We start from the raw sequence: 25,164 nt of genomic DNA, 5'->3' as shown, positions 1-25,164 counted from the left end.
CCTCTTGGCCTACGAAGTTCTTTCCACCTGCTTGTGAGCCTTGAGTAGCCTTTCTAAAGGCTGCTTGATTGGCAACATACATCTGTACATCGACTTCCTCCAGTTCTTTCAAGGAATAACTATTTTCCACAGCATGAGCCAGGAAGTCTGGCACACCAACATTGGCTGCTGCTTCTTTTATCTCGAGAAATGGATCTGTATCAATCCCCATTGCCTTTTCTACTTTGGCTGGAAACTTTAACATTCCTTTCTGAATTTGCTCTTGAATCCTGTCTCGAAAAATAATATAGTTTTTAGTTGAGTGAGACTAAGAGTTATGCCATTTACAATACATTTTGCCTTATTTCTTCTGAAATTGGGATTTTAACTCCCTTAGGCAATTTTAGAAACTGTGCTACTTGTAAATAGTTAAATATTTCATCTTCTTTTGATACATCAAAAGAATATTTCCTATGTAGGTCATTCTTTTTAAATTGATGATTAATAGTGGTGTCCTTTTGAATTAATGCTTTGCAAGTGATAGGCTACTTTTCTATGATCTCTGCTGCATCAATTTCAAAGTTAGGGTCCCTATAATAGGTTCTATAAGATGCATTATCACAATCATGTTTTTCTTCGAGGAGAGTCTCGTATCTAGTGACCTTATAAATTAGTTCTGCTAAGTCTCGAAACTCTATTGATTCAAACTTCTTTTGAAGCCTAAACTCTAGCCCATTTTGGGCCAACCTCACAAATTCAGGTTCAGGTAATATAACCCTACATTTGTTCCATGCACTTTTGAATCTGGCAATGAATTGAGTAGCTTTTTTATCAGGCTTTTGGCTCAACCTTGCCAAGTCTGCCATAGATACTTCAGGCTCTATTTGGAAAAGCTGGGCATGAAACACTTCCTCCATTTGTTGCTAGACCTAGATAGAACCAGGTGTAAGGTTTGTGTACCACACAAAGGCTGTCCCAGTTAAAGAATTTGAAAGAGCCTCAACTTCATGTAGTCATTGTTGGTGAACTCACCACTTTGCCCTGCAAATCTGGCAATATGTTCAACAGTTAATTGGTTTCCATTCCCATAGAAGAGGGTAAAGTCTGGTATCTTGTACACTCTTAGGTATTCATATAACCTATCTATCCATTCAAGGTAAGGTTTTCTGTAGACAGGGGTCTAGACCCCCCGAGCCATAGGTCCACAAATTTCTCTAACAATGTCAGCGATTTGGTCCCTAGGTACAACATTTTGTGTTGGTTGGGCCACTATTGGAGGAGCAAACATAGGGTTTGGAAGAACTCTTTGTGCTTGAGGCCCTCTTGGTCCATGTAAAGGCACATTTAAGACTGGTTGTCCCTAGAGAATGAGCTGTCCTTGTTGTGCTGGTTGATATTGAGTGTATAGATGTCCCCTTGGGGCATGCATTTGTCCCACAAAAGGAGCTGCGAAGGGAACTACTAGAGGATGAACATGTGTTGTTTCTCTTCCAACTGTAGGAATTTCTTCCAACCCCCCGGGTGTAAGTTTAAACACAGGATTAGTGAACACTCGAGTGCTAGGCATAGGTTCAAACACAGGATTTGAAAACACTCGAATGCCATTTCCTTGTGTCAATCTTAACCCACCAATGTGTATGGTTTCGCTGGTAGGTAAAGGTATGCTTTGACTCATTAATGGTCTAAGAGGAGCTTCATACCATGATTGAGGCACAGGTGATGGCCTCTCATGATTTTGATTATTAACTTGACCACTAGTTTATCTATTATTTTGTCCATTACTTTGCATAGACTGTTTATCTCGAGCCAATCTTTGCTGAAGTAAGTTTGTATTTTCTTCAGTCTGTCTTATGACAGGTGGTTGATAGGAGTTCATTCGATTCAAAAAGGGTGTTACCCCTCTTTCCATTGTATGCATTAATTGCTATCCCATAACATCAACCAATCTTTCACATGGATTCGCTGGTTGGGTAGATGAAACAATTGAAGGTCTAGTTTCATGGCCCTGTCCAACATTTTAGACGTGCATCGCATATCCTAAAGTGCTGGTCCCTTCGACCAATTGTGTAGGATCACTTGAAGCTGGCACATCCATGGGATGTGACACAACAGTATCCTCTGGGTTATGTGCTTTTAGATCTCCTTCTACACCTTTTTCTAGGTGTTTATTTTTTTCTTGTCTCCTACGTCTAACCATTATAATGGTAGTCCCATTGGGCGTGTCAAAAATATATGTCGGCTTTTTTTGGCTTTCAAAAGTTAAAAATGTAATTAGAGCATGCCAGTAAGGATCAACAAGTCCATACAAAAATAATAAATACTAACCAATTAATTTGACAATTGCTTCAAAGTTCTTTTAGCCTCAATGAAGATGACTTTTACTGGTGGCTTGTTTTAGGAGAAAATTCAGAAGAACTAATCATACAAGTAAAAGAAGGAGAGAGAGAACAGTGTCAGAAATAAAATTTCATTAAGTAAACCAATGTTTACAAATGTACTTTCGTACTTCCAAAGCCTCGAAGAGGATTATAGCACGAACAGACTAACGTGGAACTACTTCTAACAAATTGAAATGTAGTGCGAGAAAGTAAAGGACTGGAATGTAAAGAACTGGAAAGTAAACAACTCGAAAATAAAGAACTGAAAAAATATAAAGTAAAATAGATTGGTTTTTGGATTTGGTTGTGGTTTTCTCCCACTATTAGCTTTTTCCTCTATTCATAGGCTCTAGTAGTAACCGTCGAGGTGGCTGATAATCGTCGAAGCAACATCCATGATTATGGGACATGATTTTAAGTATTTTGCCTCCACTAAGCCATTTCTTGCAATCGGGCTTTCCACTAAGAAACGTTTAGCCACGACACCTTTCTCCTTTCGATTTTTCTAATACTTCGCAAATCCATTGCCATTGATATAATTTTGCCACCTGTCCTCTGATGACTAGAGACTTTTTCTAATTCCTCAAATTACTCCTGATGGACCACGTGTCAGATTGTGATTGGTTGATACAAAATATATGACCAACACTAGGGTACAACTACAAGGACAATATGACAACTGTTCCAACTTCCTACCATATAAAATTAACGGGTAAATTATAAATATACCTCTTAAGATTTGTTTAAAAGACAAATTTTTTCTTATGATTTTGAAAATTACAGTCCATCCCTTAAATTTTTTAATTTTATAACAAATAATTTATTTTATTAATAAATCATCAAGCCAATTAATAGTATTTAATAATATCTAATATATATTTTAATTAATAATTTATGTAATTTTATTAATATTTAGTAGAGTGATTAGGAATTTCATATTTTAGTTAATTATGTTAAATAAAAAATTCTGATAATAGAATATTTATAATTTTTCAAATCATAAGAGACAATTTATATTTTAAATAAAATTTTAAAATTATATTTATAATTTATCTAAAATTAAAAATGTATATTATAATTTAAAAAATGCCTAAATTTGGCAAAGCAAATAAAAGACTGATCAAAACATTATTAAAAAATAAATAAATAAACAGAAGAAGAAGATTAGATGTCATAGGGAAGGAAAAGGAAGGAGAGGGCGGTGCGACCTGTAGCTCAACTGAAAGGCGGCGTAGTAGTACAATAAATGCCGACCTTTGATTTGAATGGGCCCATCATTTTGAATAAAAATAAAAGGAAAAAGAATGGGCCCATCACTGTAACAACTCTATGTTCCCTTCAGGTCTTCATTGATTATGACCATCATTCCCTAACTCCAAAAAAAAATAAAAAAAATAAAAATAAAAATCTTCAAAATTCCCTATAAACTAATAGGGACTAGCTTTCTTTCGGTCTTAAATTAGATGGGAGGGTACTGTTGAATCTTTGAGGACTTATTACGAATCTCGTTTTGATAATTTAAATTATTTAATGTATAGAATTTATTGAGTATTATATATTTGTAAAAAATTACGTTAATTGGATTTCGATAGCTATTTCATCGGATTAAATTTCTGTCAATCGCTTATTTTTTTACCGTCTATTTTTTTTTATACAAAACTAATTTGATCACATAGTTATCGATATCGGATTATCGTGATTTTTTACAAGTATATAGTTTTCGATAAGTTTTACACATTAAATGATTCATATTATCAAAACAGAACTTGTGATGACCCTTACGGACTCAACAACACCCTCCAGTTTGGCCAATCCCAAAATAATATTTATATCACGTTACACTAATTTTAAATTTCCAACATATATTTGTTTAGAATAATATTGAAAATACAAATTTTAAATATATAATTTTTTAAATATTTTTTTATTTTTATTATACTTAAATCTACCCCACTTTTTCTTATGATTCCTAATTTATATAATGGTTTGACATGGCATAATAATTGAGGCGGTGATGTTAAAATTTACACCATGAAAGGATCAAGTGTCTGATCAAAAAAAAAAATTATAAATACATTTTAAAAATTTATTTAAAATACAAATTGCCTTATATAGTTTGAAAAATTACAAATACCTCTCCATCAGAATTTTTTATGTCAACAAAATTAATTAAAAAAGTGAAATTTCTAACTGTTCACCTATACAATAGTAAATTTATCTTAATTATTAATTAAAATAAAATTTTGACCTTATTAAAAACTGTTAATTTACTTGATTTATTAATAAAATGATCTATTTGTTATGAAATTAAAAATTTTAGGAGATATAATGTAATTTTTAAAATTACAAGAGATAATTTATAATTTAAGTAAACATCAGAAGTGTGTAATTTATCCCAAAAAAAGAAAGAAAGATGAAAGGATCAAGTTGTTAATGTAAATTGTAAAAGTAAATACTACCACCCACTCCACCTACCACCTCCACTACCACCTTCACCTACTCCCAAATCCTCTCCTATATAAATCCTTGTAATATACACAATATACACATCAATCAATAATATCAATCAATAATACATCAGTTTCTTTACAAGGTATCAGAGCTATAGGTTAAAGATCTTGGTGTTCTTCGCCTTCCGGCAGGCGGCAACCTTGCCTTGACCGCCCGCCGGATCTCAACCAATTCAAACCTCCCTCTCCCTCTCGGCACCTCACTGAAACACACCACCATTGCCATCACTCGATACATACACACACATCTCTCTCTCAAATACACGGCCTCTCTCTCTACCATGATCATCACTCAATCAATTCACAGACCCATCAGCGTCACCCGAGTCGGCAACGGTAGCTTCGGACGCTACCCTTCCTCTCCTCATCATCCATCACCGCCACTGCTGTAGGCCTTGCTCCACTGATGGTGCATCCAAAAGCCCCAGCCTCCATGGCCTTCTTCTTCCCCGCTTCCATCCCTGGAATCACTGGTGCCCTCGTTACAGAACCCCAACCCTTCTTCACCTCCGTCAAGTCCTTCGCACCCGCAACGGTGGCTCACCTCGGCTCTGCCTTCGCCTTCCTGGGATGCGCCGTCGACGGAATCGGCAACTTCGTCACCCTCCGACTCGACCCTCAAGTCCAATTCCTACACCCTCTCACTCCCTTCCAAAACACTTGTTTCTTCTCTGTATCCCAAACCTTGAGATTGAGATGCAATCTCTCTGTCTCCGATTTCTCTCTCCTCCCTTTTCTTTTTTAATCACACCCTACCAAACGAATCTCAAGGGTCTGCAAAGAAGATATTACATAGTGGTCTAACTTTTTATTTTTTTATTCATATTATTATTATATCAAATAATCAATACACCCCACTTTACCTTTATTTATTCTATTTTATCTTTCCTTTTTTATTTTCAACAAAAAAAATAAAAATAAATACATACCCACGTGAACCAATCTCTTCATCTCCTTTTACACCCACTCTCTCACCCCGTGCTTTGAGCAGTGATTGATTTTTTTTATTTTTCTCTTCTTTTTTTAAAAACAAACATCATCATCTCATTTTTGCAGAGCACTATCCCCGACCTGCACTCTCCTTCCCTGACATTCCATCATCATTTTCTTTTATTTTTATTTTAACCCCTCTTTATATCTTTTATCTGTAACTTCCACCCGCGCATCTGCTTTCTCCATTACGATGTTATTCTTATTATTCTTATTCAAAAAAAAAAAAAAAAACCAAACATTTCCCAACACCATTGCTGTTTTTCACAAATCCGTCCAGAGCCACTCTTACGTTTTGATTTCAAATTTTTTCTTATTCTTTCTTTCTTTCTTTTTCTTTCACATTTTTTATTTTATTTTTTATTCTTTTTTCAAAATTCCATTCATACCATATAGATTTACATTCCACAACCTTGTTCTTTTATTCATCTCAGGGATCAACCCCGATCACACTTACACACACAAAAAAAAAAAAAAAAAAAAAAACCAACAAAACAAAACAAAACAAACAGCAACGACCACCATCACCACAACAAAGGTTTACTCTGCCGCCGGTCTTTTTTTTTTGCCTCCCTCCTGGGCGGCTCTTGACGGTGCTACCTCAGTACTTCCTTGTCCACCGAGCACGTTCACTCCCCCATACTCCTCCACTGCAGCATCTGGCGGACCTCCAAATCGGAACATCACGGTGGCCTTCCGCTTCACCTCCTTGTTTTTCGCCTTTAGCACACTTATCTCTGCTCGCGCATCCTTATACATGCGTTGGAGCAGAGCCAATTGGGCGTTTAACTGCTGCACCTCATTTGTCCTACTCTGCAGCCGGTTCGATAAGTTTGTGACTGCCGTCATGGTTTCCACACATGACTTCAACGTATACTGATTGGCCTCCACATCCGACTGCACCGCCATTTTTTGCTCCACAGACCGCATCGGAAAGTTCAACGGAGCAAACTCCGGGGCGCTTGGTTGAGGTTCCAGTGCCATCGCACCAGTTTTCTCTCTTGTTGACTCGTTAAGGTCTGGAAAGAGAGTGAGCAGACTCCGGGAAGACGAGGCCATTTTCTGGGCAACAGAGTGTTACAGAATATCTCTCGCAACAGAGTGTTACAGACTCTCTCTCTCAGCACAACGACGAGTTTTTCAGAGGATTTCGCAGGTTTTTTGCCTCTACCTCGGCCTCAGTCTCCGTCTTGGTTAAATAGCCGAGGCAGCCAAGCGTATCGCGCGCTACTTGATGCTAGACGACAAACGGGCGCGCCAGCCAAGGCACTCACGTGCCTCGCCATCATATCTGGCACGCCTTTTTATGGATTGAGCACGCCTTTTGATGGCACACCTTTTGACAGATTGGGCACACCTTTTGAGGGCACGACTTTTGAGGGCTCGATATCTACATCCATGTATATCTTTTGGGCAACCTATATACACACTCATACAGTGTCTTCTACACCGGTCAGCTTTATCAATCCCTTTTCAACCTCAAATAGGTTTCTATCTTCACACCTATTTGAGTTTGAAGGGGGGTTATACACAGTATCATGTATAAGTCGCTCATGGCGCACTGTGCACCACCCCAACCTCTGCTACACCGGTCCGACATGACCCCGTAAACTGTCTTCTACCACGGTCCGACATGACCCCGTAAACTGTCTTCTACCACGGTCCGACATGACCCCGTAAACTGTCTTCTACAACGGTCCGACATGACCCCGTAAACTGTCCTGCTGCATCGGTCCGACATGACCCCGTAAACTGTCTTCTACAACGGTCCGACATGACCCCGTAAACTGTCTTCTACAACGGTCCGACATGACCCCGTAAACTGTCCTTCTACAACGGTCCGACATGACCCCGTAAACTGTCTTCTACATCGGTCTGACACGACCACACAGTGTCTGCTACAACGGTCCGACATGACCCCGTAAACTGTCTGCTACAACGGTCCGACACGACCATACCGTGTCTTCTACAACGGTCTGACACAACCATACAGTGTCTCCTATCCCATTTTTAATTTTATTTGTCAGCTTATTTTTCTGTTTTGTTACTCTCTCCAAACTCAAGTTGGCTAGTACCTATCCTCCTTGAGTTTGAGGGGGGCTGTTAATGTAAATTGTAAAAGTAAATACTACCACCCACTCCACCTACCACCTCCACTACCATCCACTCCACCTACCACCTCCACTACCACCTTCACCTACTCCCAAATCCTCTCCTATATAAATCCTTGTAATATACACAATATACACATCAATCAATAATATCAATCAATAATACATCAGATAATAAAATTTATCTTAATTATTAATTAAAATAAAATTTTGACCTTATTAAAAACTGTTAATTGACTTGATTTATTAATAAAATGATCTATTTGTTATGAAATTAAAAATTTTAGGAGATATAATGTAATTTTTAAAATTACAAGAGATAATTTATAATTTAAGTAAACATCAGAAGTGTGTAATTTATCCCAAAAAAAAAAAAAAAGAAAGATGAAAGGATCAAGTGATATAGAATTGTAGGTTACGATTTGATATTTTTTGGGGGAATAGAGAAATATAGTGAAAAAGTAATGACAAGACTCGAATTTGGACTTTATTATATTATAAAATTAGATAATTCATATTAATAAATGTGTACTAATCAGTAACAAAGGGCTGATTATCCCGAATACAAATTTAAGTATAAAACTAAACCTTTTTCTAATAATTGTTTAGATGAATTAGTGAAAAAGGCAAGACCAACAAGTGTTATCAAGAGTCATAATCCTGTGTTCGAGTCAAGTGTGGATGGTGAATTGATCATTACATACACAAGGTTAAATATAAAGTTGAAACCTCCATAACTACAAAGCTACAAAGCTAAAACCCTTAAATGCCATTTGATTTTAGAAAAATTGACGGGTAAATTATAATTGTAATCTTCATATTTGTTTATTATGTCATCTTAATTCTTACATTTTAAAATATTTTAATTTTGGCCATTAATTTTAGATTTTGTGTCAATTTTGTCCAATTGATAATATCGTTCATATTTTTGATGAAAATTATTACTAAATTGGTTGAAATTAACTCGTTAAATTAAGCAGGTTTATAATTTTACTCCTAAAAACATGAAATGCCACTTATGTGCTTATTTTTCATTAAAAAATGCTAACAATTGTAATTAGGTTTTATTTGACAACTCAATATTTTAGCCTAAAAGTCTAAAAGTCACTAAAAAATATAAAAAAGCTAACAACTTATACTAAAAAAATCAAATATTCTTTTATATATATATATATATATTTTACACATCTTTTTGTAAAAAATCAAAAAGTTATCCCAAACATATTAAATTTTTTTTAGGATAAATTATGTTAATGGTCTATGTAATTTACACGATGTGTTAATTTGGTCCATATTGTTTTAATTTGCTTGATTTTATCTCATAATTTAACGAATTGTGTCATATTGGTACAATAAATAACATCCGTTAAGTTTGGTGGACAGAAATTCAAACGATGTGTTAATTTGATATCTGTAATTTGCACGATGTATCAATTTGATCCCTGTCAAAATCGAGCAAATTAAAATAATAAGCACTAAATTGACATATAGTGTAAATTATAATAATCAAATTGACATATTGTTTGAATACGTGACAATTTTTTGTCCACCAAACTTAACAACCGTTATTTATTGGACTAATATGACACAATTTGTTAAATTAAAGGATAAAATTGCGTAAATTAAAACAACAAAGATCAAATTGACACATTGTGTAAACTACATAGACCATTTGCATAATTTACCTTTTTTTTACTACATATTTTAGATAAAAAGTTAAAAAGTTACTAAAATAGTATGTTCTCAAACAAGACCTTAATTAGACTAAATTGAGACAAAAATTATAAATTCAAAGTTAAAATTAAACCAATTAAAATTATAAGAATCAAAATATAGGAACTATCGATGTAATTTATCCAAAATTGATAAAAGGTGAGGAGAAAGAGCTTCATTCTCTAACCCAATTATTGCTTTTTATAACTTGTTGAATTACCACTTCATGATTGTTACATATATATATATATATATATATATATATATATATATATTAGCATGTTATTTCATGTTAATCAAATCCATCCATCTAAAATGGTGGTGCTCACGTGTCTAAGCGAGTGTAATCTAGGTTTGCTTGATCTAATCATTATATGATCTCTATTAAGATTTGTGATCGTGCTAATTAGGAGATAGTCACAAGATGATGATCATGATGACCATTTTTTGAGAAAACCACAAGGTTAGTTCAACTGTCATTGTCTTGTGCCACTCTTTTTTTTTTTTTTATTTTTTATTTTATTTAATTTTATTTTATACTATGTAGATAGATAGCTCAATGGAGAATGGGAAGTCCTTGTTTGTTGAAAATGAAAGCTTATAATAAAAACAAAATACAAAAATCCAACTAACTGTACTTGACTCTTTGTAGAAACATAATAATTTAATGGGAATAAAATAGGCTTAGTTTTATTAAGAATGAAACAAGAAAAATTGCAACTAGTGCTTGCATTCTTAAGCGTTACTTCACTTCAATACATTGTGTTGGATAACACGTCATCGCACGCCACAAACCTCCTTCAAATTGGTTGCCTAAAAAAATTATTAATTTATATCTAACTAAGAATGCCCATATAATTAATATTCGAATTTTATTGCATTTGAAAATGATATATATAAATATATTTCTTGTCATTGGTCTTACGTGTATTTGTTAAGGATTGAAATTGTTTAAAATAAATAAATAAATAAATAAAAAGAAAAAGAAATTGTTCAACTTATCATTTATTCTCAAGATATACACTTATATACTGTTTGTTTCAACTCACTAACCATAGTAGAACTAACTCTAGTTAATACTAACAACATGAGTTACAAAACTGACTCTAACTAATCTATCTGTAACTAACTATTACAGTTGTAACAACCCTTATCCTTAACTCACTTTTGGTCTTGATGATGTGGCCTGAGCCATGCCTTGTGTTCCACACTTTGGTGCCGTGCCTTGAGCTACAACTTGAACTCAAGACTGGGCTGCACATGAGTCTTTATCAGAATTTCACTACCTTTATGGTTAAAGGTAAGAAAATTCAATAAGAAACTCATTTATGCATAGAATTACTCTTTATTCTTTATACAAAAAAGAAACCAATGAAATAATAGATGGTAAGTTGTCTTGACAAGAGATTTATCTCTCTGTCTTAATATTGTCTTAATATATTTTCAGTCATAAGATCATATTTGAAAATTCTCATTATTTGAGATTTCATTAGATTTTACCATTAGAAGGGCAATAGCAACAAAGAAATGGCAGATCCTTAGCTAGGAATTCGATTTTGTTCATCTACTTTTGTAAGCCACCTTGATTGGTTCTTCTATTGAGATTCATTGCTATAAACAAGTTTAAATAGTAAATCCCAATGAAAAACCATCATGACGTATTTTCCATATCTGGTTTGATTTTTTGAAACTATTTCTTGAATTTTTTTTTAAAAAGTAGAAATTAGTTTGATAAAAATAAATACAAAAAAAATAATTTTGAATTTTTAGAAATTAATTTTGCTCTCCAAAAAGATAAAATTATATAAAAATAAAAAAAATGTTTTATTTTTTCATGAAACTAATTTTTATTTTTTATTTTTTAATTTTTTTTGAAAACCATACTAGACATGGCCGTAATTCTCACTCAACATAAAAGTCAATAATCAAAATTATTTTGGTCTTCATATTATAAAGGGCAAATTACATATACACCCCTCGAGGTTTGGTTAAATTACAGATACCCCCTGAGGTTTCGGAAATTACATCCCGCCCCCTGAGGTTTGTATTTTCATAACAATTTACCCCCTGAGGTTTATATTTCATAACAAATTACCCCCTAATTTCTTATGCAAATATAGCATTCAGGGGGGAATTCGTAATTTCTCAAACCTCAGGGGGGTATTTGTAATTTAGCCAAACCTCGAGGGGTGTATATGTAATTTGCCCTATTATAAAATGTCATGAAAATTCCATCAAAAAGCATCTTATATGACATTAATTGAGGGTTGCATCATGACCAACTACCATATAACAAAATGCACAAATTGTGAATAACAATGTGGGCAGTTTATAGGATTTCAAAAAAGGTCAAGAAGTGGGGGAGCTTTGTGTAATGGAGGTGAATATAGAAGAAGCTAGAGGGTTGGATGGGAGTAGTCAAAGTTGGTTTGTTGAGGTTTTTCAGGTTTGTTGGTGTGTTGCTTAAATAGGCTTCTTTGGGGAGGTGAGGTTAAAGGTATATTATAGTTTTCATAAAAACAAAGACATTTAGAGAAATATATGGTATGCTTGGTTGTGCAAGTTACTGAATTGCTTTGTATTTACTATTTGAAAGCTATTTGAAACCATTCTATTCATAGCTCATGAACACACTTAATACACTTATTGGGGGGAGAGAGAGAGAGAGATTCCTTATAACGGTCTTATATTTGTGGGAGATTTTGTTAATAATGGGGAATTATATCACTTATATTTAGTACTACTATTATTTAACCATTAGGCAACACTTAGGGTGCCCTAAAAAATGCAGCTTCAATTCTATAAGAAGCACACTCTCACATATCTTATTATCACTTTCTTTATTTATTTATTTATATATATATAATCAAATTTTGATATATCATCATTACTGTATTAGTTTAATGAATCCTATTTTTGATATAAGCAAAAGAGGAATGTAACTCATTAATCTTAAATCGATTCCATCACTTTTATTTTTATTTTTTATTTTTTTGATTTTTTAATTTTAATGGCCAGATCTCTGGACTAACTTACATGCACATCGACTAATTACAGGATCCACGCAAAGTTCCATCTCTACGAGGATCAGACAAATCTCGAATATCGTCCACGATCGTGATCTTAATGAGTTAATATGACCTAATGAATTGAACCTAATACCTAAAAGGAATTGTACTAAATGTAATATGGAAAAATAGTCATAGTTCATTTCAATTATGATCTCTCATCATTCATTAGAGCCAAGACGTTAGATTAAGAGTTTCGCCTTGAGGGTACATTAAACATGTGGTGTTAAGCTCTGTTGAGATTAATAACAAAACAAGTACGGTAGTCCAAACTTAATAACAATGCTTTGCTTGTAGCTAAATATATATATATATATATACTCTCAACCTTGTGGATATATTATTTTCACAAAAACAAGAAAAGTATAAATTAACTTATGTTTGGATCTAAAATTTGAAAAGAAATTTGTCTAGAAAAATGAAAAAGAAAGAAAAATTTGACAAAAAATTCATTTCTATTTCTTTCATTTTTTCTTTTCTCACAAACTTCTTATCAATTTTTTTATCCAAACACAACTTATAATAACTTTTTAAAAACCATAAGATCAATAAATTAATTAATTAATTAAGGTGGTATATATGTTGATTCGAGATGGGGATAAAATATCTTATTTTCCCAATATGAAAACTCTCTTTCACCTATCACCACCCATTTATAATCTTTAATTAAATCCCAAGTTCTTCTTCTTACATTACTTCTTAACTATGAAACATTATGAAATTGAGTCAATTTCATACAAGTTTGAAGCTACACCCTGACCTAACAACTTTGTTGTTAAAACCTTATTTTAAATGAAGTTGTTCCCCATAACATGTAGTTATATAAGGTGTTATTAAACTTCTAGAGGGAATCGACTTGTAGTTATTGGTAAGAGAATTTTTTTGGTAATGGAAAAAATGTTTTAAAAATAAAGTATATGATATAAATTCAAATTTATAATTTTATTTGATTTTTAATATTTTTTTATGTTTGGTGCATTGAAAAACAAAAGTCATCGGAAATAAAATTATTTAGGCAAAAGATATTTGACACGTTCAAAAAGTGATAAACAACTTTTAAATTAAAATTTTATCAATGTTACCACACCACCACCTCCTCGACCACCTCCAAAAGTGAAAATATTAATCACTGCTACCAGGGCCCCCTCAGTTTTGCAAATTTTTTTTTTTTTTTTTTTTTTGTTTGTTATTGTCATGTATAAAATGTATTTTTTTTTTCTTAACATGTTCTTTGGCTAATGATTTATTATATTGTTCACAACAAGTAGTTATTTGATACTTTGAGAACACTATGTGGTATTATTTATGTAGTAGTTTAAATCAATAGTGTAGCGAAAAATATTATAAATTGGATGTAATAAACTCATTATTTTCAAGTAGTTAACATACCACTTAGTGTGATTTGTGATTTTCTATGGAAAAATGTTTGGGGGCCCTAATTCTGTGGCTCAAATGTGGCTCAAATGGCCAAAACGATGTCGTTTTGGCCATTTTAATGTTGTTTTGTACTCAAAACGACGTCGTTTTGGCCATTTGAGCCACATTTGAGCCACAGAATTTGGGCCCTCTACCATTGCTCTTTTCTATGCTTCGAGTATCACGTAGATAACATCATATGGTACTCTGAGACTGTTTAATAATTTTCATTCAAAACACACCATTTATAAGCAATGTCATTTCTTTAATATTTTTCTGTCAAATAGAAATTAAATAAATTCTATAATAATTTGTGCTATAAATGATGTATTTTTATTTTTTAAAATTAGAAATTTTGATCCATAATTTTTTGTGCTAAAATTGTAAACTTACATCATCATCTCACACCGAGTTATTCCACACTATTATAAAATTTTGATTTATTCTTATTAATAATGAATATGTAATTTTTTTATGTTTAAATTTATCTCATAAAATTATTATTATCTTAATGTTGCTCATGAATTTTTTTTTAAAAAAAATTATAATTAATAAGTGTCTCCTCTAACTTAATTTTTTGACTCCAACACTGACTGCTATTATCTCATTCAAAAAGTGAAAACATGAAAACGTTTTTTAAACTAACATTTTATCAATATCACTATATTATCACTGCCATCATCATCATCACTTCTACCACCACACTATACCACCGCCACCATCATTGCTACTGCCTTCACCACCTCCACAACCTCACCATTACTGTCATTTCTAATGCCACTACCATTAGTACATTAATTTTAATGAAGCAATCAAATATAAGAAACTATTTTTTTACTTAAAATAAAAAAAATTTCAATTACAAAAAAATTTCCTCCAAAAAAAAAAAAAAAAAAAAAACGTCAGTGTTATAAGCCACATGTAAAAATAAATGTGATTCACGAAAATTAATTTCGGTACACTTTTTTATGTGTGCATAGTTTGGTTATTTCAGTAGCATATAGGTTTGTAGATTGTATAGACAATGCTAGAGATGTAGCCATGTAGGCATATTAATCAAAATTTCACCAATCTTTAAACCAATATATATATATATATATATATATATATTATAAATATACTTTGAATCCCCATACGTTACCTGAGAATTGTGAGTGCTTGTATGTTAAGATTTTCAACCAGATTCAGTTAATTGGGATTGGTTTTGTCTTCCAAGTAGACTTACCCAAAACAGATTATATTTCAATATTTTAAACTTCTTAGGTTGTTGATATATTTTAAACTTCTTTTATTTATATTTTATTGGCTGCTTGAGTTTGAATTTGGTCAATTTTGTCCAACCAACATTTGATCAGATTTGAACCCCTCTGCTGCATCGCTACCTGAGCTTACTGGTTTCTCGGTTAGCAACCCCACTTTTAAGTTTAAAAGTAAAAAATCATTAAATTTTTTTTTTATACATAATAGTTAAAGATTCTATTTTCTTCTTACTTTTTATATATTTTTTCATCAGCAGTGATTCAAATCACTAATTTTGATACTCTAATGGAACACTAATGACATGACAATGAACACAAAAAATAAAATAAAAATAAACCAAGATCAAAACATCACATCACTGTGGATGGAATCTACTGCCAACTCATTAGAGCTACCTTTAAAGCTCAAAAAATAGAACTCCAAAGCATTTTTCTTTTTTCATAAGAAACTAAAAACTCATCTCAAAATATTTATTATTTTTTTACTTCATATTTTAATCACAAAATTTAAATTACCAAAATAATTTATTTCAATCCAGGGGTGAGAAATCTACAGGTCAAAAGATATAGAAAAAAAATCATGCGATGCCAAGTACTAACTATAAAAAATTTAAGGCCTTAGATTAAATAGTGATTATGTTTTGATGAATTGAAGTTAGTCATGTTGTTTGAGCCTTTGTTTGGTAAAGATGGTTAGAAGTAATTTAATCTATTAAAAGATAAATTAAGTTAAAAAGTTAATAAGATAAAATATCACATTCAAATCATAATTATTTTATTTTTTTCTCACAAAACTTTAAAAAAAAAAAAAAGTCAAATTTTATCCCAAATAGAATTTTTTTAACTAGATTAAAAAAAAAAAAACCCAAAAAAATTTGAAAAATGCTAAGGATTCCAAATATTTTATCAACATTTCTATCAAATATTTCACATATATGTGATATCCACACCAGATGACTCCTATGTGAATCCTACACATATATAAAATATTTGATAAAAATATTAATAAAAGATTTAGAATTCTTAATATTACTAAAAAGAAAATTCCCAAACCAACCCTGATTACTTTTTGGGGGATACTCTATTCCAATGGGAAGACATTATTGTCTGGTACGTTTTTCAGAATTTTGAAAACAAAACACATTTGACTTTGTTTCGGAAGTTGGTTGGTTTTTTTTTTTTTTAACTTTTTAATTATTTTAGTTTGAGGTTAAAAAATATCGTTTGAAATTTTTTTTTTATTTTTTTGACTTTTTACGAAAGAAAGAATGTAATGATTATAAATTAGATGTAATGTTTTGTATTATTAAAATAAAAAACTTATTTTATCTTTTTGTAATTAAAATAATCCCAAACCCAATTCAACCCATCTTTCCAAACGAAGCCTTGGTGATCTTTGCATTTCCCAAAAAGTGACAACAATTTTCAAATTTTATGAACCGAAAATTTAATCTCTTATTTTCAAAACATTTATGTGCACTAGATGAGTTTTTCTTTTTATTATTTTTGAAAAAAAAAAAAAGGTCATATTTGTAAACGAGCTTCTTATTTTCTATAAATAAATAATCACACGGCCGGCAACATTACCAAACACTTTATTTGGTTTAATTTTTTAAAAATTATTTTAAATGAGTTTTTATTTGTTTTTCGTGAATTTTTATTTTTCATATTTTAGCTTCTTTTATTTATTTATTTTTAAATATAGTTAATCTTGATGTATCTAAAAAAATTTAAAAAATAATAAAAATATACAAAAAAAATCACTGGAAAAATGAAAACTCATTTTAAAACAACTTTTAAAAAATCAAACCAAACAGAGTCATGTTCTCAATTCAAAAAAATTTATTCAACTTCATTAAAGCTTTATTTTTATTTCTTGTCGTTTATATGATTGTAGCTAATGATATGTAATTATTCTAACCAAATTACCTAATGATGACAACACATAATTTAAATGATTAGCAAACTAAAACACCGCCAAAAACAAAAAAACAAAACACACACACACACACACACACACACACAAAATAAATAAATAAATAAGGTTTTCCTTTCAAAACATTATGAAATTTAGTCATCAGTATTAGTTCTGGTTAGTGATTCTATTTTGTTTTAAACAATTTGTCATTACATTGAGTTTATGAGTCTTATGACCTGACAAGCCATATATAACTAGTAGTCTAAATTGAATCATGATCTAGTTAAAAAAATGAGTCAGTTTCCAATCTATCATAAACCCACAAACTGAAAACATGAAAGAGACCATTTTTTTGGTTAGCAAACAGAATCGAAAGATCGAAAATTAGGACTGTGCAAAGAACCCACCAAATCGATTAGAAAGATCAGACGTTCCATGAAGTTTCATTAAGCTCTTCTCGTTCACATTCCGAATTTGATTAGATTGTTGTGATGGACAGGCATATCCAATCCACCTGTTACAATTAGACACTGATTTCACACCCACCGTTGGTGATGTCTTGTTTACTTGATTAATGGTGATGTAATGGATAATCTATTTATTTAATTAGCATGTTTGAATGGCAAGAGAAGTGTTTTTGATGATTTCGTGGGGTATGGAATATCAATCAGTTAAGAAATCAATTTTAATATTCATTTTATATACACGCCAATATAAATAAATAATTAAACAAATCTTTCAACGTTTATATTTTGACTTGCCATCTGCATGAAATTGCATAATAATATGTATATGGAAACGCAGATGGGTTACCCATAATATATGTATGTTGATGCCATACTTACACGGCAATTTCATTATGATTTGGATTGTCTCCGGTTACGATTTGGATTATCTCCGGTTGGTTTGGTCAACTAGTCCGTAATATTGGGTTTCTATAGGTCCATCACAGGACCCACAATAATGACCCAAATTGTTCATTTGTAAAGATTTGAGCAGGGATTGATTTGGCATGTTTAAGAAAAGTCAAAAAGTTAAAAAGTCACTATCCTATTTAAATCTTATCATCTTATTTAAGTCACACCGCCTCTCTAACGTATCACTTCAAACCCAATCCAAACCCAAAAAGTCAAAAAGTACACTTATTTAGATCATCCTAAACAAACTACAAAAAAAAAAAAAAAAAAAAAATCATATGGATCAAATAATTGTAACCATATGATCATATTACATTTTTATTCTTTTATCAGTATATATATATATATATTACATTTGTGTTCTTTTATCAAAATATATATATATCTATATAATAAAGCAAAATAATTTTTGAATTTGTCCTATATACATATGTCTAATTAGGACATTTGAACGACTCAAATCTATTCAAATTATAAAACAACGGCTGAGATATATTTTTCAAAAAATATCCTACATGTACATTTTCTATTTTTCCGCTTCTCTCTCTTACTTTTTCTTTTTCTCACCCATCCTTCCATAATCTCATGATCCCACGATCCACTTTTCTCTCTCTTTTCTTTTTAATTTTTTTTTCTCATTTTAATTTTCTCTCTATTTGTTTATTTTCTCCTTTTTGTTCACTTGTTTTTATTCATATTATATGGAAAAGTCTACGAACTCAGAATTAAGAGCCAGATTTTACTGTGTGTTGTGGAGATTAAATTAATGAATTTTATAGTCCACAAATTAAATGAATTTGAACAATTAATTATTATTTTTAAATATATTGAATACATGATAGATTTTATAAATTTAGACTTTATATGAAGTTTAAACATCTATATAATAAAGCAGGATGGTTTTTGAATTTGTCCTACTAAGATATTTGGACGACTCAGATCTATTCAAATTATAAAACAACGGCTGAGATATATTTTCTAAAAAATATTCTATATGTACATTTTCTATTTTTCCGTTTCTCTCTTTTATTTTTTCCTTTTCTCACACATCCTTCCATGATCCCATTATCCCACCTTCCTCTTTCTTTTCTTTTTATTTTTTTATTTTCTCCCATTTTTAATTTTCTCTCTATTTGTTTATTTTTTTATTTTCTCCTTTTTGTTCAATATATTTTATACATATTTTCATACAATGTATGTATGCCCGTAATATAATAGGACATTATGGGCATACATACAATTTTCATATAATTGTATAAGCAAAAGCAATATTGTATGTATGCCCGTGGAAATTATTTATATGCCAGGCATATTTATCTATCTAGCTATATATTATATAGGTAGAAGCGAGTTTTTGTGAGGAGTTTTGTGAGAATTCCAAAATTTTATAATAAATTTGTAATTTTATGAAATTAAAAAATAAATTTAAATAGTGTTGGGATTACAATTATATTATAATCCTAACATTATTTACATCGTGCTTTCAGGCATGGATATACGTTAGTGTGTGTATATATATATATATATATATTACATTTGTGTTCAAAATAATGGATAGTCTATTTCAAAATCATATTTGTCGTCCACTTTTAATAGCAAATGTGATCTCATCATGTATTTATAGTTATTCAGTCAATTTTTGTTTTTGTGAAAAATAATAATTTAGAAAGGCTTTGCAAGATAAACGGTTTAAATTATTAAAGTGAATTCCGTGATCTTTAGACCATTAATTAGTGGTGGCTCTAATGATGTGGCAGTGGGTTCCATCCACTGCCACATGTGTTTTGTGCCTTTTTTTTTTTTTTTTTCAATTGCCAGCTCACTAATGGTGGTATTAATGATGGTAAATTAGTGGTCTATAGCATTGCTCTTCCGTGATTGGCTTGCAGATGCCCAAAGGGTTCAGTCGGATGATTAACCTAAAGACTAACCAAATTAAGTGTCACTCTCTTTCACCCCCACAAACATACTTCAATACAAATGCTTAAATAAACCTGGAAAAATTAAAGTATTTTTCTCCCTAGTGATGAATCACCCTCATGTCCCATTGTTAAATATGTCAATTTGTTGAGCGTGTATAAATTTGTACATACGCATATATGCATGTATTGTGATGTAGATTTGAGCACTCATATAAGTATTCTAATTGGAATGAAACTAATTTGACCAGACTCCCAAAATATACGAGCTTTTCACTGTTTCTCATTAAGCAAAACCTAGTTTCATTGTGGCTGCTTTTTTCCTTGAGACCAAAAGTAAAAGACCCCATTTCCAAATAAATAAATAAATAAAATCTGAAAAAAAAAAACTCTTGAATTTTTTTTATAACATTTAGATGCTATTATTATTTTATTTAAAGAAAACACAATTATGTTTATTATTTAAAATGAAATCAAAATAACATGTTTGGTATACATGTGTTTGCAATAAATATAAAAAATGGAATAAATGATTTGAGAAAAATACAATTAGCCTCACATTTTAAAAATAATTGCATTGATCTCCTTTTTAATAAGGTTAAGTAATCGAAACTAAGACAATTGATAGGTAAACACTTAAATAAACAAATATAAATATATAATTTAATAGAAAATATATGACATCATTATTTTTATTCATTTATACAATTAACAAATTGTTAATGAAAATATTTTTTCCTCCTAAAATTCTGTAATTTTGAAAACTATTTACATTAAGGTTGGATACATTCCCCCTATCATTTATATTGATTTATACAAGGTTTGCAATGTGAAGAATGATAAATCCCAAAGAGCTAGGGAAGGCTTACTAATGGCTTATGAATATGTATATGTTCACGATATGTAGATTTATCTTTTTGAAACAAGTATAACTGAACATATATGGAAATGGAATGTTATAATAGTGAGTTTTGCACTATGCATTATCCATCTTGAGGTTGTGGTACCTATAAATGGAATGTTATAATAATGAGTTTTGCACTATGCATTATCCATCGTGAGGTTGTGTTTTGACAATTGAGTCTCCTTAAAACAAAGTAGATTACAATTATATTTTTGAGATTTGTTTAGAATATGATTTATTTTTTGTGGTTTTAAAAATTACATTCTACCCTTTGAATTTTTTTATTTCATAACAAATGGTCTATTTTATTAATAAATTATCAAGTCAATTAACAATTTTTAATAATGTTAGAAATTTATTTCAATTAATAATTTAGATAATTTTATTATTATATCGGAGTGTAATTAGGAGTTTTATTTTTTAAAATAAAAAATTTTGATAGAGAAGTATTTATAATTTTTCAAATCACAGAGAATATTCTATATTTTAAGCAAATCCCAAAAGATGTATTTATAATTTTCCCTTAAAACAACTATTTTATATTACAAACAAAATCAACCCACTATGGTTACGGTCTCAGAAAATTTATCAAAAAATAATTTCAAAATTATTATGTGTGATTGAGATGTAATAGATATTTTGTGGGATCCATACAAAAAATGAATCTCAATTACATTTTGATATTTTAAAATAAAATTTGAGATAAAAATTTTGAGCGTAGTAGGACTGAAATCAACCTTTCGCTAAGGCTAACAACACTTGTTCTAAAATGTTATCAATGAATTAAAAATTAAAAAAACCCAAATTTGTATATAACAAAATAGGTTATTAATTCTTAAACTAGGAGGGATGTCCTTTAATAATTCATAGCAGGTGCCAAATAGAGAGAGTAGAATAATCAAAATAGGTGGGAATTGATAGAGAGGTTCATGGGCCAATAGCAAAGCAAGAAAGGGTCAGTGAGTGGTAGTAATACAGAAAAACAAATAGGCTCAAAAAATGTGTCGTGCAAAACCAACAAAAGTGACTGCCCATCCACAACCCTAAACCAACCCAACCCAACCCTCTTTCTTAATCTGTTTGTTGCACATCTCTCTCTCTTCCTCTCCTTTAAATCTTGCTCTACACTTCTCTCTTTTGTATTTGATGTTCAAGAATTTCCATTCCATCAATAGCCATGGATGAAACTCTAGGTGGCTCTAGCGATGATACAAGGACTTGTCCACGTGGACACTGGAGACCTGCAGAGGATGAAAAACTCCGGCAGCTTGTCGAACAGTATGGTCCCCAGAACTGGAATTCCATTGCTGAGAAGCTCCAAGGACGATCCGGTATGTATATATCTTACTTGAATTTAAACTCTTTTCTGTTTGCCTATCATGGTTTTATATAACAGTATCCAGATATTTATCAGTATACAAATATATAATCATATATCGATCAATATCGATTGATATATTAGTATGGGAAGTTCAAAATTGTGATACGTATTTTATGGGTTTCTTGGATCATTCTTGATCTAATATTCAAAGTTTTAGACTGAATATTTTTTATGGAATGAATACAGAATCATTTAAAAATATACAAATTTAACCTCGCAAATATTCCAACAAGATAATTCTTCTATCAATTACTGAAAAGATTCATATACATGTATATTCTCTCTCCCTCTATCTTTCCCTCTCTCTAACTACCTACCTAACCTAACTGCCTACCTATCTATCAAGTTCTATGATATGGGTTTTTGATGTTTTTGATTGTATATACAGGGAAGAGTTGCAGATTGAGGTGGTTCAATCAACTTGACCCCAGAATCAACAGAAGGCCATTTACAGAAGAAGAAGAAGAAAGGCTTCTTGCAGCTCATCGCATCCATGGAAACAAGTGGGCACTGATATCCAGACTCTTCCCTGGTCGAACCGATAACGCTGTGAAGAATCACTGGCATGTTATCATGGCAAGAAAGCAAAGAGAACAATCCAAGCTTTGTGGTAAAAGAATTTACCAAGATACGATTGAAAGCTCCTCCAACGCTTCTCCCTCTTTTGGTTTTCGAAGAAGGAATTCAAGAACCCAAGAAGATTACAGCTTGAAATGCCACTTTGAGGGCATTAAGTTCTTTGAATTCCAAACCCTAAACAAAGATAGGATATTTCCAGTTTCGCCCTCCAGTTCGTCCCCTTCTTGGAATTTCACTAGACCAACTGCTTCAGCTACAAACAACTCTTCTTCAGTGGATTTATTTGGAAGGGAAGGTACAGATTACATCAATTCTAGCACATATTATTGCACTACAGATAGCTCAAATAGTTCAGACCAACCTCTATATCGATATGGTTGCCGGGATTTCAGTCCATTTGGGCTCCCAAACTACAAGCGGGTTGTTCCAAGTCCCTTTGGGTACTCTAAGCTTGGTGATGGTAATAGAGCTCATGGAGTGATCAAGAGAGATTTGGTTAGCTTTGGTGATAATTTGCACCCATTTGCAAAGATTAGAAGGGCTATCGATGAAGAAGAGAATCAAAATGAATCCGTCAAGCAAAAGGATAATATTCCTGCCTTCATAGATTTTCTTGGTGTGGGAATCTCTTGATCACCAAAACCCTAATTTTATTTAACTCTTTCCTTATCTATTATATATATAGATGATATTTTAGCTTCATATTTGCATTTTCTTATGCATGCCATGGCATACACTTGTCAATCTTTAAATTAAACCTTCTGAAATTACTCTCTGGTAGTTTGTGCTTGTAACTTACTAAATTGTAGAATCAAAAGAGATGTAAGGCATCCTTTCTAGGTTAGAGATAGGATCGAAAAGATTCAATTTGTTGCCTTTATGGATGAATGAGATTATTTTTATTTTACATTTCTTATCCCATGTTAATGAATGGACCTCTAACTATATGACAACATTGTGAAATTTTGGGCAACAATGGCAATAACTTGTTGGAAGAATGGGTTTTTGTTGCTTCATTCAGTAAGTATAGATATCATGCACAGATCAGAGGAATCATCAGACTACTCATTACCAGGTATATTCTATCGCTAGCTTTGTATTTGTAAATGAAAAAATACTAGACACTAATAAATTTTCAAACAACCCTATATTTTGATTTTGATTTTGATTTTTTTTATATTTTTTATAGGCAAAAAAGAAACTTTATTTTATTTTTTTTATAACTCAGGTATCCCCAACCCGCTGATTTTAAGGGAAGCCAGGACTAATCCTGAGGGTCCTGAAAAAGAAACTTTATTTTATGATGAAGCGTGTACAAGACAATTTTTCTTTTTTTATCTTTACGTTATTTTAGGCTTTATAATTTTATTTTACTCGATTTAGACTCTTTTACTTTGTTACATCTTCCTCCAACTTTAATTGTTACCATTTTTTTATGACAATTCTACATATGAGCAACATTTGTCATACTTTTTTAGATATAAAATTATAAATTTGATCAATTCAGTGACTTAACGTCAACTCAATAAAAATTTTCCGTCAAAATTCCTAAAGGTGTTATCAATAGAACAAATTGAAGCATAATCTAAATTTAATGATTAAAATTGAACCAATTAAAACTATAAAAACTAAAATGACACGAGTGACAAAATGTGTGTAATTTATCTTAAACCCTATTAAGTTTTTTTTATTAAAGTTGTAGTATTTGAAATGAGATCACTTGAATGATATGATCAACTAAGAATAGTTGTAATTTGTACAGCAATTATCCTTGTAAACTGATTGAAGATTTGTACATATGATCCGACAAATTATATATCTAAAGGACTGGAACCTGCTTCTATTCTTTTGTCTCTAACTTTGAAAATGAGAATGTCAATGTGTCATCATGCAAGAAAACCTTTAACAAGTGTGAACAAAAGCTACTTGTATTCTTCTTCTTCTCTCTCTCTCTCTCTAATAGGTGAGGGATTAGTAACTTACGTCTCGTTTGGAAATATATTATTTTAATAATTTTTTGACTTTTTTATTAAATATGAGATTAAAAAAAACTAATATATTTGTGACGACTTTTTAATTTTTTACAAAATATATATATATATATAAAGTAGAGATGAAAGGA

General features: G+C 31.2%; 1 protein-coding gene across 1 annotated transcript; it reads left to right on the top strand.

Moving 5' to 3' along the window:
• The first annotated feature begins 21,910 nt into the window (after positions 1–21,910).
• LOC114318482 (uncharacterized) lies at positions 21,911–23,951 on the top strand. Its single transcript, XM_028265379.2, has 2 exons — positions 21,911–22,413; positions 22,852–23,951. The coding sequence occupies exons 1-2, from the start codon at positions 22,260–22,262 to the stop codon at positions 23,673–23,675; spliced, it is 978 nt and encodes a 325-aa protein (XP_028121180.2). The 5' UTR covers positions 21,911–22,259; the 3' UTR covers positions 23,676–23,951.
• Positions 23,952–25,164: the final 1,213 nt, after the last annotated feature.

The sequence above is a fragment of the Camellia sinensis genome, chromosome 3 (genome assembly GCF_055761805.1).
Source record: "Camellia sinensis isolate YWXY chromosome 3, ASM5576180v1, whole genome shotgun sequence".
NCBI classification, from domain to species: domain Eukaryota; kingdom Viridiplantae; phylum Streptophyta; class Magnoliopsida; order Ericales; family Theaceae; genus Camellia; species Camellia sinensis.
Note: the sequence above shows the minus strand (reverse complement) of the source record. Positions and strands in the feature narration are given on the sequence as shown.

Coding starts and splice junctions, on each gene's coding strand:
- LOC114318482 (XM_028265379.2), top strand. CDS start 22,260: ATGGATGAAACTCTAGGTGGCTCTAGCGATGATACAAGGACTTGTCCA. Junction 22,414..22,851: donor GAAGCTCCAAGGACGATCCG/GTATGTATATAT, acceptor TTGTATATACAG/GGAAGAGTTGCAGATTGAGG.